We start from the raw sequence: 15,344 nt of genomic DNA, 5'->3' as shown, positions 1-15,344 counted from the left end.
CAGGAAAAAAAAATTGACACATGCAGAGAAACAAAACAGTGTGGTCCATACGAAGGAAAAAAGCAGTCAACAGAGACTATCTCTGGGGGGAACATTAGATGGCAAAGTCTTCAAAGCACTTTTACAGGTACAAAGAACTGAAAAAAATCATGATTAAAAAGTTAAAGGAAGGTATTATGACTATGACTCATGAAATGGAGAATATAAATAAATAGAAATTATAAAAAAGAACCAAATGCAGTATTATTCATAATAGCCTAAGGCAGAAACAACCCAAATGTCCATCAACTTATGAATGGACAACAAAAATCCAGTAAACCCACAGCCACACAATGCAATATTATTCTGCCATAAAAAGTAATTAAGTACTAATACATGCTACAACATGGATGAACCTTGAAAACATGCTATGTGAAGGTACCCAGACAAGAAAGGCCACATATTTTATTATTCCATTTATAGGAAATGTCCAGAACAGACAAATCTTTAGAAACAAAAATTAGATTAGAGATTGCCTGTGGCTGGCGAAAGGAGGAATAGGAAATGACTGTTCATGGGTACAGGAATTCTTCTTGGGTGATGAATATGTTCTGGAATTACATAGTAGTGATAGTTGCATAAACTACAAATATACTAAAAACAACTGAACTGTATATTTTAAAGGGGTAAATTTTATGTTATGTGAATTATATCTCAATTTCTACAAAAAGAACCAAACAGAAATTCTGAAGTTGAAAAGTACAGTAACAGAATTAAAAATATAATAAAGGCACTCAACAACATATTGGAAAAAGAAGAAATAATGAACTTGAAGATCAATAGAAACTATCTAGTCTAGTCTGAAAATTAGAGTTATTTTAAAGACTGAAGAAAGATAAACAGAATCAGATAGAACTATGGGACAATATCAAGCATGCCAACTTCTGGTAATAGGAGTCCTAAAAGGAAACAGAAAGAGAAAGGGAAAGAAAAGACATTAAGAGATAAGGATGGAAAATTTCTAAAACTTGATGAAAAATGTTAATCTACATAAACAAGAAGGTAAATAAATTCCAAGTAGGATAAATAAAAAGAGCTCACAAAAAAAAAACACACACAAAAAAAACTTTTTAATGATGAAGCCATAATCTGAAAACCAAGATAGAAAAAGACTCACCAAGCACAGTGGGCTACAGTACAATTAACAGCTGACATCTCACCAAAATTATTGAAGGATGGAAGCAATATTCAAAATGCTAAAAGACATTAACTGCCAACCAAGAATTCTATATCCAGTAAAACTATCCTTCAAAAATGAAGGGGACCAAAACCATATTGAAAAAGAACAAAGTTGGAGCACTCACACTTTCCAAGTTCAAACATATTATAAAGTTACAGGAATCCAAACAGCATGTAAAGTTACAGGAGTATAGAGTTACAGGAATCCAAACAGGCATAAGGACAGACATACAGACCAATGGAATCTACTGGCCCATTGACTGGCACATTGAATCAAATGGCCCATTGAATGGCCCACTGATTTTTGACAAGGGTGTCATATCCATTGTTTCTTCAACAAATGGTGCTGGGGTAACTGGATATCCATATGCAAAAGAATGAAGGAGGCACCTTAGCTCACACCATATACAAAAATTAACTCAAAGTGGATCAAAGATCTATGTATAAGAATAAAAACTATGAAACTCCTATAGCAAAATACAGAGAAGCATTTTCAGGACCTTGTGTTAGGCAATGGTTTTCTTAGAATTTACACAAGGCACAAGAGAGAAATAAAAAAAAAAGGAGACTATCAAAACATAAAACTTTCATTCTTCAAGGAGCTTTATCAAGAAAATAAAAAGACCACCTACTTACGGGGAGAAGAGATAAATATTTGGAAACCACATATCTGATAAAGGTTTAAGAGCCAGAATATGTAAAGAAATCCTACAACTAACAACAAAAAGAAAATCCAATTAAAAAATGGGCAAAAGACTTGAACAGACATTACTGCAAAGCAGATTTACAAATGGCCAATAAGCACACAAAAAGATGTTCAACATCATTAGCCACTGCAGAAATGCAAAATCAAAACCACAATGAGATATCATTTCACACTCACTAGAATGGCTGCTATTAAAAGAGAATTATAGGAAATGGCTGTGGCTCAATCAGTTGGGCTCCCATCTACCATATGGGAGGCCCTGGGTTCATGTCCCAGGTCCTCCTTATGAAGGCAAGCTGGCCCGCGCCCATGGCGTGGAGAGCTGATGGCCTGCACCCACAGAGAGCTGGCACAGAAAGATAACGCAACAAAGGGAGATTAGCAGACACACAAGAATGTGCCATGAATGGACACAGAGAGCAGACAGCAAGCAAACAGCAAGGTGGGGGAGGGGGATAAATAAATAAAACATAAATTCTTTAAAAAAGAGAGAGAGAGAGAATTACACGTATTGGAGAGGATTTGGAGAAATAGGAACACCTATACGTTGTTTATTTACAGGAATGTAAAATGGTACAGACACTATGGAAAACAGTTTGGCATCTCCTTAGAAAGCTAAGTATAAAATTTCTGTATGACCCTGCAATGCCCCTTCTAGGTTGATACCCAAAAGAAAGAACAGGGACTCATACAGACATTTGCACACTGATGTTCAAAGCAGCATTATTCCATGACAAAGGATGGAAGCAACCCAATTGTCCATCAACCAATGAATGGATAAACAAAATGTGGTAGATGCATAAAATAGAGTATTAGTCATCCATAACAATTCAATTGTAACAAAAGTACCACACTAAACAAAATGTTAACAGGGAAAACTGTGGTACTATGCGGGGTGGGGTGTTTAAGATGGTAATTCTGTACTTTCTGTGTGATATTTCTATAAACCCACAATTTCTCTCTAAAAAAAAAGATGGAAATATAAGGGCAGATTTTAATATTCACCAAAGATACATGAATGACTAATAAGCACAAGAAAAGATCTCAACATCATTAGCCATTAGGAAAATGAAATTAATACCACACTGAGATATCACTAAACACTAACTAGAATGGCTATAACAAAAAAAAAAAAATTAGACAATGTCAGGTATTGGAAAGGTTGTGGAGGAACTGGAAAACTCATCATTGCTGGTGGGAATGTAAAATGGTAAAGTCATTTTGGAAAACAGTTTTGCAGTTTCTTAAAAAGTTAAACCTAAATTTACCATAGGGCTCAGCAATTACACTCTTCAGGATCTATCCAAGAGAAATGAAAAACTATATCCATGCAAAAGATTTGTACACAAATATTCACAGCAGCATTTTTCATGAGAGACAAAATCAAGAAACAATCCAAATGCCCATTTGTCAATAAATAAACAAAATGAGCTATAATCTATATAATGGAATATTATTCAACAAGATAAAGGAATTGAATACTAATACATTCTATAAAATGGATGAGGCTAAAAAATATTACTCTGGGGAGTGGATGTTGCTTAAGTGGTTAAGTGCCTGCTTCCCATGTGTGGGATCCTGGGTTCGATCCCCAGTATCTTCTAAAAAGAAACAAACAAACAAAGGGCCAACTCTCACTGGGGAGCGAATGTGACTCAGTGGTTGAGTACCTGCTCAACTGAACCCTGTACAAGGTCCTGGGTTCAATCCCCAGTACCTCCTAACAAATTTTTTTTTATTAAAAATTACACTAAGTGAAAGAAGCCAGAACAAAAGACATATATCATATGATTCCATGTCCAGAAAAGACAAATCTATAAACACTTACAAGGGAAGCGGACTTGCCCAGTGGATAGGGCGTCCGTCTACCACATGGGAGGTCCACGGTTCAAACCCCGGGCCTCCTTGACCCGTGTGGAGCTGGCCCATGCGCAGTGCTGATGCGCGCCAGGAGTGCCGTGCCACTCAGGGGTGTTCCCACATAGCGGAACCCCATGTGCAAGGAGCGCACCCCATAAGGAGAGCCGTCCAGCGTGAAAGAAAGCGCAGCCTGCCCAGGAATGGCGCCGCACACACAGAGAGCTGACACAGCAAGATGACAACAAAAAGAAACACAGATTCCCATGCCGCTGATAACAACAGAAGCAGACGAAAAGAACATGCAGCAAATGGACACAGAGAACAGCAATTGGGGGAGCGGGGCAAGGGGAGAGAAATAAATAAAAATAAATCTTTAAAAAAATAAAATAAAATAAAAATAAACAGTTAATAAAGCAGTGGTTGTCCAGGGCCAGAGATAAGAAATAAGACTGCCTGCAAATAGACATGGAGAAACTTGTTATGGTTATGGAAATGTTCTAAAATTGGATAGTGGTGAACTTGCACAACTCTATATAAATCTGCTCAAAGTCACTAAATTGCACATTTACAACTAGTGAATTTTAAGACATATAAATTATACTTCAATAAAATTGTAATAAATAAATAAATAACCAGTAAAGAGTACAAGGTGGAAGGTATAGGTGAAAAAAGATTGGCAATGCACTGGTAAATTTTGAAGCTGGGCTATGGGTAATGGAGAGTCATTATTCTATTCCTTCTATTCTTGTGTGTATTTAAAAAAAAAAAAAAGACAACCTAATCAAATAGCTATATGGTCATTTGCCTGTGGTATCATCATTTCCTCTACAGAGAAAAAAAGTGTTACTGTGGCACACTCTGTAAATCATGTACCCAAAAATCTCCCCACCCCTCCCTTTTCCTCTTTTTCCTTGATCAGGACTAGAAAGCTAAACAAATTACCTTCTCAAACTCCTTTGAAGTTAGGGGTAGTAAGATGACCCACTTGTGGCCAGTAACATACAAGAAGGACTACCTCTAGGTAGAATTTCTGGGAAAGCTTTTAAAAACTGGCATGTTTCTTTTGGCCCTTTGACTTTCATACTCTCACACAGGAACCTAGGTCCTTGTTGTTTATTATACGTATGCATGTAGTGTTTATTTATTTGCCTGAAGCTAAGTAACCTCTAAAGACCATATTTTCTTTATCTAAAGAGACTGAATACCACTGTTGTTACAATTTTAGATCAGTGTCCCTTCCCCTGGCCTGCACTCTGATTAGAATAGTTTAAGAGAAGCATGGCATAATTTTTCTCTTCTTTTGTTTTTTATTTCACAAAGCCTAAATAAACAACAAATATCTTCCAGGAGCAGTTACAATTAGGAATTCTCAGATGTAAAAAAAACAGAGTAAACAGATAATTTCTACTTAAATTATTTAAAGTCTACACACATTCATAATCCCTACAGTGAATTTTTTAGTCATGTAGCATTTGTTAATCTGCATGACTGCCTTTCATGATTTCTAAGAACCCACAGTCTTGCTTTATAATAAGACCGTTTTCTGTAAGCTTAGATTCACTGACACATCAAAAGAACAATAACAGAGAATATCAAAGAGTTAAATATTGTATCAATTTGACTTGGACTTTCATCCTTAAGATAGGCATTCAGTCACAAGAAGCCAAACTGATGATCTCAGCCTAGTTTGCAGAGTAATGAAAACTCAGGCAGCAAAGTCTATCAGCAGGAATCATTGTTACTACAAGCTTTTCTATTACTATTTGCAATGTCTTTTAAAAACTCAAATTCTCCTCAGTAAACTAAAACAGCTCATAAAAAATTATTTTTCTAGATCCACAAGCATCAGGAAAATTAAAACTCACACTACTCATATACCTTCCTGGTTATGTGCTCTATGAAACTAAGTTTAAACAAATGAGTGGAGTTTTACATAAAGAAGGAAAAAATAATTACAGTACAATTACCTAGCTTTCTCTAGAAGGCCAGTAAATACAATAAGAAAAAAGTGATAAAGACTTAACTGACAACTTCCACAGATTCAGTTAAAAATAAACAGAGAAGTATTATAAAAAATGATAAAGGATGTATAATTAAAACATTACATGACAAGAAACTTAAAACACTATTGTTTGATGATCTCAGGTAATACTTGCACTGGCCTACCTCTATAAAACTGTACAACGACCATTTTTGTTATGACTTTACACAAATTAGTAAAATTAGAACAACTTTAATGTGAACTTGCAGAGGTTTATATCTCCAAGAAAAGTCTGCCACTGAACAATACCTCAAAAAAGTGAAGGTAACTATGGGGTTTTATAATATACAAATTTTTCTAAGTGCTTCAATTAGGATAGCATGAATTAGATAATCTGTAGATTATCTATAGGCATAGGCCTATTGCATCAATTTTTTAAAAACCTACTAATCAAAAATCTAATACATTTCTATACTAAAGATAGAAGACATGCCATAGACATTGTTATTTAGCTGGTAGCTTCTACTTATGTTAGTAAATAATAAAATTCAGAAGAAAACAATGTCTCCCATTTTTAAAAAAAAAACTTGAATCTTGCTTTTTACAAATGAGAAAAGTGTTTAATAAAATATAAAATATTTCAGAAAGACTATCAAACCTTGAAAAAATCTTCAAGCTGTTTACTATTATAAAGAGCAGGAATATTTGCAGAGAACTGCAGCAGATCTTCAGCACACTGTCTTCTCTCTTCAATAACAGTTTCATCAAATCGTCCTAAAATTAAATAAGAATCGGCACTTAAGGAAAAATGATCAAATACTGTTTTGTGATAGTTTATGTCCAAAGATTACAAAGCAGCAGTAACAGGCTTATCCTCGTCCATTCGCTGTGCTTTATGCAATCTTCTGAAGTCAAATCTAGTCTCTACAATTGGATTCAGTACTCTCATCACTGAAAGAAAATAATGTTTTTGATAAAACAAGAGAAGAGGTGACAACTGATAAATAAATGATGCATTCATAATCTAAGGGCTGTCAATGTAAGAAACTTACCATTTAAAAGAAGCTTGTGATTTGAAACCAAAGTTGAAAAGAGAATTTTAAAGAATTCAAATGGTTTTCTACAGTAATTTAATACTGTAATTACTCATATAATTTTCTCTTTCCTACTTTTTTTAATTTGTAAAGGAGCTGAAGAGAGGAAATTATGAGAACATCTGTGTATTAGTGGGGTCAAAAACCTCAGCTGGAAGCAAATGGCGTTTATGCTAAATTCCATGTATGATGTTAGCGGTGTATAAGACAGCATGTTTATGATAAAAAGAGAACATACAACACCAGTAGCTGATTCACAAGTTGATCAAAAGGGTTTTTACAGAATTTCAAAAAATAATATCTACAGTTTGAGTGGTGATAAGACATTTTGAAATATGATCATTTTATTTTGTTCTTTGGTCGGACTACTGTTGGTACTTGTCACAATCTATGTATCAGAATGATCACAATATAAATTTAAAAATACATAATCAAAACAGTCATAGCATCACATACTTAAACACTTTAAATGGCTCTTCAAACTGTTAACAGAAAACTGGGGCACTAATATATTCCTAGTTATATAAAACCCAAGGCAAGAATGTGAAACTGAACCACTGACACACCTTCAGCTCAAAATGGCTCATGCTCTTGGTGAAGTGTCTATTTCATTATTATAAAAAGAAAGCATTTTGGAATTAAACCTGAGTTCAGCTACCAACTCTATCATTCACTGAGGCAGATATTTCCTCATTTGCAAAATGGAGTAAATAAACAACACACTTTAAGCTGCCAGTGCCATGCCAAGCACATAATAAGCACTTAATAAATTATCATGTTTCTTTGACTCTTCAAGCACCATCATAGTGTTCACCACAGAAAACATGATAATAAACTTTTGTTGATTCTATGAGTGAATTAATGAAAACTAAGAAAAATTATCTAACAAAAAGAATGTTCTATCCTAGAAAGTAGTCGGTCACCTTTCACTAAGAGTAAATTTTAACTGTGGGTCCATAAACGCCCTAGGGTTTCAATGGGTTTCTAAAACCACAATCCTGCAAATAGTCATGCATATGTACACATGTACATTTTTTCATCCCCCCCTCCCTTGTGGCTTTTTGCATGCTGTCTGCTTTCTGTGTCCATTTGCTGTGCATTCTTCTGTGTATTTATTTATTTAATTTCTCCTCCCCTCTTGTGGCTTGCTTGCTGTCTTCTCTGTGTCCATTCACTGCGCACTCTCCTGTGTTTTTGCTTGTCTCTCTTTTTTGTTGCATCACCTTGCTGAGTCAGCTCTCCATGGAGCCTGCAGGGTGGGTAGCACTCCGCAGCGTGCGGGCAAGCCTGACTTCACAAGGAGGCCCCGGGATGTGAACCCAGGGCCTCCCATATGGTAGACGGGCGCCCAGCTGACTAAGCCACAGCCACTTTCCCACATGTACATTTTTTTAGGGAAAGGTCTGCAAGTTTTATCAACATCCCAAAAGAGCTCAGGACCCAGTAAAGGTTAGCAAGCAAATGGCAGTCAATTAGGAGATTCCTAACATTCAGAAAAATTATTTATTTGCCTTATTTATTAAGGCAAAGACTGCCCATTGCTATCCGAGTACCTATTCTTGCTTTCTTCCTTAGTAAAATAATCCCTGATTTTTAACTGGGTCCAAGGCAGCCCAGAATAAAGATTATAATTTCCAGTTTACCTCGCAATTAGGCGTGGTCATGGACTAAATTCTGGTCAATGACATATAAGCAAAAGTTACAAAGTAGCTTCCCAGAAATCTCTTTAAAAGACCTCTCCTCCCTTTTCGTCTTTATCCTTTCCTTCTTCTAGGAAAAACTATGGGCTAGAAGGTTAAAAATGGGAGAGCAACAAGGTAGGAGCTTAGATCCCCAATCACTTTGGAGCTCCCATTCCTGAAGTTAACTCCAGGCCTTTCGCCATGAGAAAGAAATTGACTTCTATTTTTTTTTAAGTTTTGTAGCAATTAACCAAGTAGAATATAACCTATTATGCTAAATCTGTTTACTATTAGTTCTCAGTTCATATGAAACAAATTAAACCCAATCTTCCAACAATAGCACATTCAAAGTGAAAGATACTATTACCATACCTATCAATAATATTATCTGCATACAGCCTTCAAGAGGCCCAAAAGCTGGAGCAAATTCTATGACCTGAAAACAGTCTAAATTTTTCAATCTTGGAAAAAATCTAGCTTCCAAGCAAGTTAAAATGCACCTAAACTTTCACTATTCCTTCTTTCGACTAAAGAAATTAAATATGAACCTGTGCTTAGGATTATACACCAATTCTTTATCCTTAATGGAAAAAAGTGAATTCCAGTGCCTGTGAATACTAGTAATTTTGTAAATGTCTATAATTTTAGAACAGAAACCTAGAAAATGCACACATTATTTTATGCTTCAACCCATAAGAACACCTGGTAATTATCTTTAAATGCATTAACTATTTACTGAGAAATGTTAATGTAAGACTCAATATTTAATGATACTCATCTAAAAGTTCTTATTTACTATCTGAAACAAATAAATAAAAGTGTCTGGGTTTTACTCCTAGTGTAATCATGATTCACCCCATCTCCCCACTAAGCTGCACTAAAATGCTTAAGCAATGAGTTTATCAACTTCTAAACAGAATAACTATGTCAAAAGCACACCTTTATTGTTGTTCTACTCATCTATGTATTTCTATTCCACAAAATTTGTACAAGAAAAGATGAACTAAACATTTTTCAGAGTGAAATAAAACCAAAATGAAAGACTTATGCTGAAAGGTTCAATTACATTGAATATTATCATCTAGACAAATGCAGTGAAAAAACATGCTCACTTCTTTCCTATTGTATTTCAAGATAACAACAAAAAAAAGTATTGCTAGCAAAAAGAAAGAGAAGCAGGCAGATTTTTAGTGCAATAACTGCTGGATCTAATACATAACAAAGCCACCTAATTTTTAAATTTCTTAAAAGCAGCAAGACTCATTCCTCATCCTAATGGTAGATAACACTCGTGTGACTATTCTCTAGTTGCTAATCCTTTAATACAATCAAAACTTCACTTAAGAAATCAGAAACTTAACAGGTCCTTCTCTTATTGCTGCTTTAAATTTCTATTCACAGTGTCAATGTTTACTTCCCTGTGAACAGAAGAGAAAAACTATAGATAAAGATAGAAAATGCAAAATAAACTTTTTCCTAAGAAGGCTTAAGTTGCAATGTTATACATTATTTATGTGTGTGTGTGTTTATATATATAATAAGCTATTCTCTCCCATCCCTTAACCAGCAATAGTTTATTTATTAACAGCTGGGGGAAGGAGGGTTAAACTCAAACATTCTAATTAAGCTGGTTTATCACTTGAAATAAGCTTCTCTCTTTGATTTACACGTTCTCTTTTGGGATCTTCTCTATGTTTTTTTTATCATATAGAACAACTCCTCAATACCAGAGTGTACAACTTTTTAAAAATGCAAATATCAATTATAAAAAGTTAGTTATTTGAAATTAAAGCTTATCCTTGACCATTAAGAAATTAGCTAGAAAAGCTTAAAGATGGTGATTCTTAACTATACCTAAATTTTCTCACTTAATAAACAAGAGTATAAATGAGAGAGACTAATGTTCTCAGGTATGAATTCCCTCTATTCAAAGAACATTAGAAACATATTTCTACTTTAACAAGTTGGGTTTACTGTACCTTGAAACTTAGAAAAACACACACCATGGAAACTCTGGGGCATGTCACTAAGAGGGTGTTAGAAAGGATTTACAGAATTTGGATTGCACTAACTTTTGGAAAAGTTTCAAGGAAGAGGGGCTTTAATCTGGATTGGATGCTGTCAGGGAGTGGGAGTAATTCTATGATTCTATGAATTCTATCTAATTCCCTGAGTCTGTGATTTTAGTAAATCTCACTATGAAAAAGGAAGAAGGCAGCAAGGCTAAAGCTGTGATTGAAAAAATAGCAGAAGTCACTCGTGTTAGCTAGGGTGAAGACATGTTCAATCATTTTTGTAGCTTAAACAATGTTCAGGTTTTTGTCTGTGTTCACATATGATTATGGGGTAGTCTTCTTCTCACCTTCATCCATTATGGACACAGAATGGGTGTGCCTAATGTTTGCGTTGTGTGAAACTGTTTATGTTCAACAGGAGAACACCAGAGCCTAACTGAGAGTGCCAAGTCAGTTCCAAGAAACAATAAGGCAGACATGACAGTGCCAGGCTAGTTCCTAGCTGTCAGGTGCTGTTTTCCATTCTCTCAAGGAAATTATAATGCGCTGGGAGATAAAACAAAGAAACAAAAAATAAGTATCTAATCATGAGAAAACAATCATGCAAATCCAGATTGTGAGACCTTCTACAAAATAAATATTTTACATTTTTGCAAAATGTCAAAGTCATGAAATGAAAAACAAAAATAATACATAAGTACTATTCTAAATCAAAGAAACAAACTCAGAGAGGCATGATTCATTCTAGAACCAAATAATAAAAAGGGCTAAAAAGGAAAGTCTGAGGACAATGGTGAAAATTTTTAAATGGACTACATATTTGATGATATTATTTTACCAATGTTAAGTAGAATGGATAGGATATGGTACTGTGATCATATGGGAACTGCACGCTTGAGTACTTAAGGTTGAAATGTTATGATATCTGCAATTTAATTTTGAATGGTTCAGAAAAATAATTAGCAAGAGACAGAGAAAATGAAAATATGGAAAAAATGTTGACAGCTTGGGTAAATGGTATACTGGGTTCACTGTATTATTCCTTTGAGTTTTTCCCTGTAAATCTGAAAATTATGCAAATTTTTAAGCCAGAGAAAAATAAAATGAGTTAAGTGCTATAGTGGTAAGATGTAGAAATGGAAGGGAAGAGGGAAGCAGATGTGGTTCAAGCAATTGAGTTCTCACCTACCACATGGGAGGCCCCAGATTTGGTTCCCAATGCCTCCTGAAGAAGACAAGCAAAATAACAGACTGGTGCGATGGGCAGGCATGGCAAGCTGTCACAGCAAGAAGACGCAACAAAGAGACACAAAGAGAAAAGACAATGAAAGACACAAGAAAGCAGGGAGCTGAGGTGGTTCGAGCAATTGAGCATCTCTATCCCACATGGGAAGTCCCAGGTCAGTTCCAGGTGCCTCCTAAAGAGAGGACAAGTAGACACAGAGAGCACACAGCAAATAGACTCAGAGAGCAGACAGGGAGCACAAACAAGGGACGATGGGGGCAGGGGGTGAGGCGGAATAAATAAAATAAATCTTAAAAAAAAGAAAGAAAGAAATGGAAGGGGAGAACAACTAACTCAGACTAAGGGAAACATGGAGGAAGGTCCTTTTAGAAGAGGAGACATCTAAAATTCTCAAAGGTTAACAAGAAATTTCCACAGCAGAGCAAGGTAAAAGTACAGAAGGAGCTAGAAAAGAGTATGGTATATGGTAGTAATGATAAAATAACACAGCTATAGATAACAGCTCATATATGTTGACCACCAATCTAGACACACTATAGACATAAAATTCAGACACCTATGGTATTGTCCCTACCTTACCCACGAGGAAAACTAGAATTTAATGGTAAGTTATTTGTACAAGATCACACCACTTAAATAGTGGATAGATGATTTGGACCTAAAACTATCTGATTCCAAAAGGAATGTTCTTTTCAATATAGTACTAGAATAGTAGCTACATGTCTGGTGGTTCTGTGAACTCCAATAGGACCCTTTTGTTGCTAAGGTTTACATATTAAAACTGTGAGAGCAGCTAAAAAGATAGATGATTAACCAATTTCCTCATAACCACAGCTGCCGCCTGCAGGATTCACAGTTAACAAGTATTATAAATAAACTATACAATTTATAGAGATAAACTGCTTACTTATCAGGATTAATTTAAGAACTTTCATTTTATAATTTGTAAACATGTGGACAAAAGTCAAAGATAATATATTAGCAACAACGTTACCTAAGAACCTATATAAAAGCTCCCATTCACCCAGTGACAAGCTTATCACATTTAATAAACCAAACTATGTACCTTCCAATATTAAAGGTAAAGATACATGAATACACTTAAATTCCACAGTATAGAAGGTGTAAAGCAAAAAATAAAGCTGTCCTTCCCCTGACCCCTTAGATACTACAAATGTCATACAAATGTGTATACACATGTTCACAAAACACTTACGTCCATTTCCATGCTAAAAGGATCTGACTGACTATATTGTTGTGAAACATTTTTTTCCTTTAACTTAAAACTATATCTTGAGGGGAGCAGGCATAACTCAGTGGTTGAGCAACTGCTTCCCATGTATAGGTCCAGGGTTCATTTCCCGGTACCACCTAAAAACAATACCACACATAAACACATATATCTTTACTCATGATTAGATCAATGGAGTAGAATTGAGAATCTGGAAATAAACACATACATCTATGGTCAACTGATTTTCAACAAGCTTCCAAGAGCATTCAATGGTGAACTATGAGTCTCTTCAACAAATACTGCTGGGAAAACTAAATATCGAAAGAATTGAAGTTGGACACTGGTGGGGATTGAATCAGATACCCCAAAAAAGACATGTTCAAGTCATAATCTGCATTCCTGTATGTGTGAACCCATTTATAAATATAGGCACATCTCAGATATACCACAGGTTAGGTTCCAGACCCCAACAATAAAGTGAATATCACAATAAAGCAAATCACATGATTTTTGTTTCCTACTGCATATAAAAGTTTACACTATACTGTAGTCTGTTAAATGTGCAACAGCAACAAGTTAAAAAAAAGTACATGCCTTATTAAAAATACTTTAAAAATACTTTATTTCTAGAAAATGCTAACCATCATCTAACCCTCCAGCGAGTTATAAACTTTTCACTGGTGGAGGGTCTTGTCCTGTTGTTTATGGCTACTGACGGATCAGGGTGATGGTTGCTGAAGGTTAGGATGTCTGTGGCAATTTCTTGGAATAAGACAATGAAGATTGCCACATTAATCAACTCTTTCTTTCAAAAAGATCTCTCTGTAGCATGTGATGCTATTTGATACCATTTTACCCACAGCAGAGCATCTTTCAAAATTAATGTCAATCCTCTCAAACCTGGCTGCTGTTTTATCAACTAAATTGATGATATTCCAAATCCTTTGTTGCCATTTCAGCAACATTCACAGCATATTCACCAGGAGTAGATTCCATCTTAAGAAACCACTTTCTTTGCTCATCCATAAAAAGCAATTCTTAATCTGTTCACATTTTATCATGAGACTGCAGCAATCCAGTCATATCTTCAGGTTTCACTTCTAATTCTAGTTCTCTTGCTATTTCTACCACATCTGCAGTTATATCCATGATGACTAGAATCAACTTCTTCCAAACTTCTGCAAATATTGATATTTTGACCCCTCCCATGAATCACAAACATTCTTTTTTTTTTTTTTTTAAAGATTTATTTATTTATTTAATTCCCCCCCTCCCCTGGTTGTCTGTTCGTGTCTATTTGCTGCGTCTTGTTTCTTTGTCCGCTTCTGTTGTTGTCAGCGGCACGGGAAGTGTGGGCGGCGCCATTCCTGGGCAGGCTGCTCTTTCTTTTCACGCTGGGCGGCTCTTCTACGGGTGCACTCCTTGCGCGTGGGGCTCCCCCACGCGGGGGACACCCTTGTGTGGCACAGCACTCCTTGCGCGCATCAGCACTGCGCATGGCCAGCTCCACACGGGTCAAGGAGGCCCGGGGTTTGAACCGCGGACCTCCCATATGGTAGACGGACGCCCTAACCACTGGGCCAAAGTCCGATGGCATCTAGAATGGTGAATCCTTTCCAGAAGCTGTCCAAATTGACTTGGCCCAAATCCACCAGAGGAATCACTATCTAAAGCAGGAGACTTGAAAGTTGAAATGATTCCTTGATCCATGGGCTGCAGAAAGGATGTTGTGTCAGCAAGCATGAAAACCACACCAATCTTGTTGTACATCTCCATTAGAGCTCTTAGGCGATCAGGTGCATTGTCAATGAGCAGCACTATTTTGAAAAGAATCTTTTATTCTGAGCAGCAGGTCTCAACAGTGGGCTTCAAATAAGCCACACTGTAAACAGATGTGCTATCATCCAGGCTTTGTTGTTCCATTCATAGAGCAGGCAGAGTAGATTTAGCATAATTCTTAAGGGTCCTAGGATTTTCAGAATGGTAAATGAGCACTGGCTTTTATTTTAAGTCACCAGTTACATTAGCTCCTAATAAGAATTGGCCTGTCCTTTGAAGCTTTGAAGTCAAGCACTGACTTCTCCTATCTAGCTATGAAAGTCCGAGTTGGCATCTTCTTCCAATAGAAGTCTGTTTTGTCTATATTTAAAATCGGCCGTTTAGTGTCACCACTGCCTTCATCAATTATCTAAGCTAAATCTTTTCAATAATTTGCTGCAGCTTTTATATCAGTACTTGCTGCTTCACCTTGCACTTTTAAGTTATGGAGATGACTTCTCTCCTTAAACCCCATGAACCAACCTCTGCT

General features: G+C 36.0%; 1 protein-coding gene across 13 annotated transcripts in view; it reads right to left on the bottom strand.

The window, feature by feature from the left end:
• The window catches only part of RPS6KC1 (ribosomal protein S6 kinase C1), a 237,492-nt gene that overhangs the window by 151,260 nt on the left and 70,888 nt on the right, over positions 1-15,344 (bottom strand). For 9 of the 13 annotated variants that reach the window (XM_058275189.2, XM_058275192.2, XM_058275198.2 and 6 more), the window contains exon 4: positions 6,424-6,539. The exons of the other annotated variants lie outside the window; for them this stretch is intronic. In XM_058275189.2, coding sequence (XP_058131172.1) covers positions 6,424-6,539 — 116 coding nt within the window. The remainder of the gene's footprint in view (positions 1-6,423; positions 6,540-15,344) is intronic. 13 annotated transcript variants of the gene reach the window in all.

This window comes from Dasypus novemcinctus, chromosome 13, assembly GCF_030445035.2.
Source record: "Dasypus novemcinctus isolate mDasNov1 chromosome 13, mDasNov1.1.hap2, whole genome shotgun sequence".
NCBI classification, from domain to species: domain Eukaryota; kingdom Metazoa; phylum Chordata; class Mammalia; order Cingulata; family Dasypodidae; genus Dasypus; species Dasypus novemcinctus.
The sequence above is the reverse complement of the archived record's forward strand: the minus strand, read 5'-3'. Positions and strand labels throughout refer to the sequence as shown.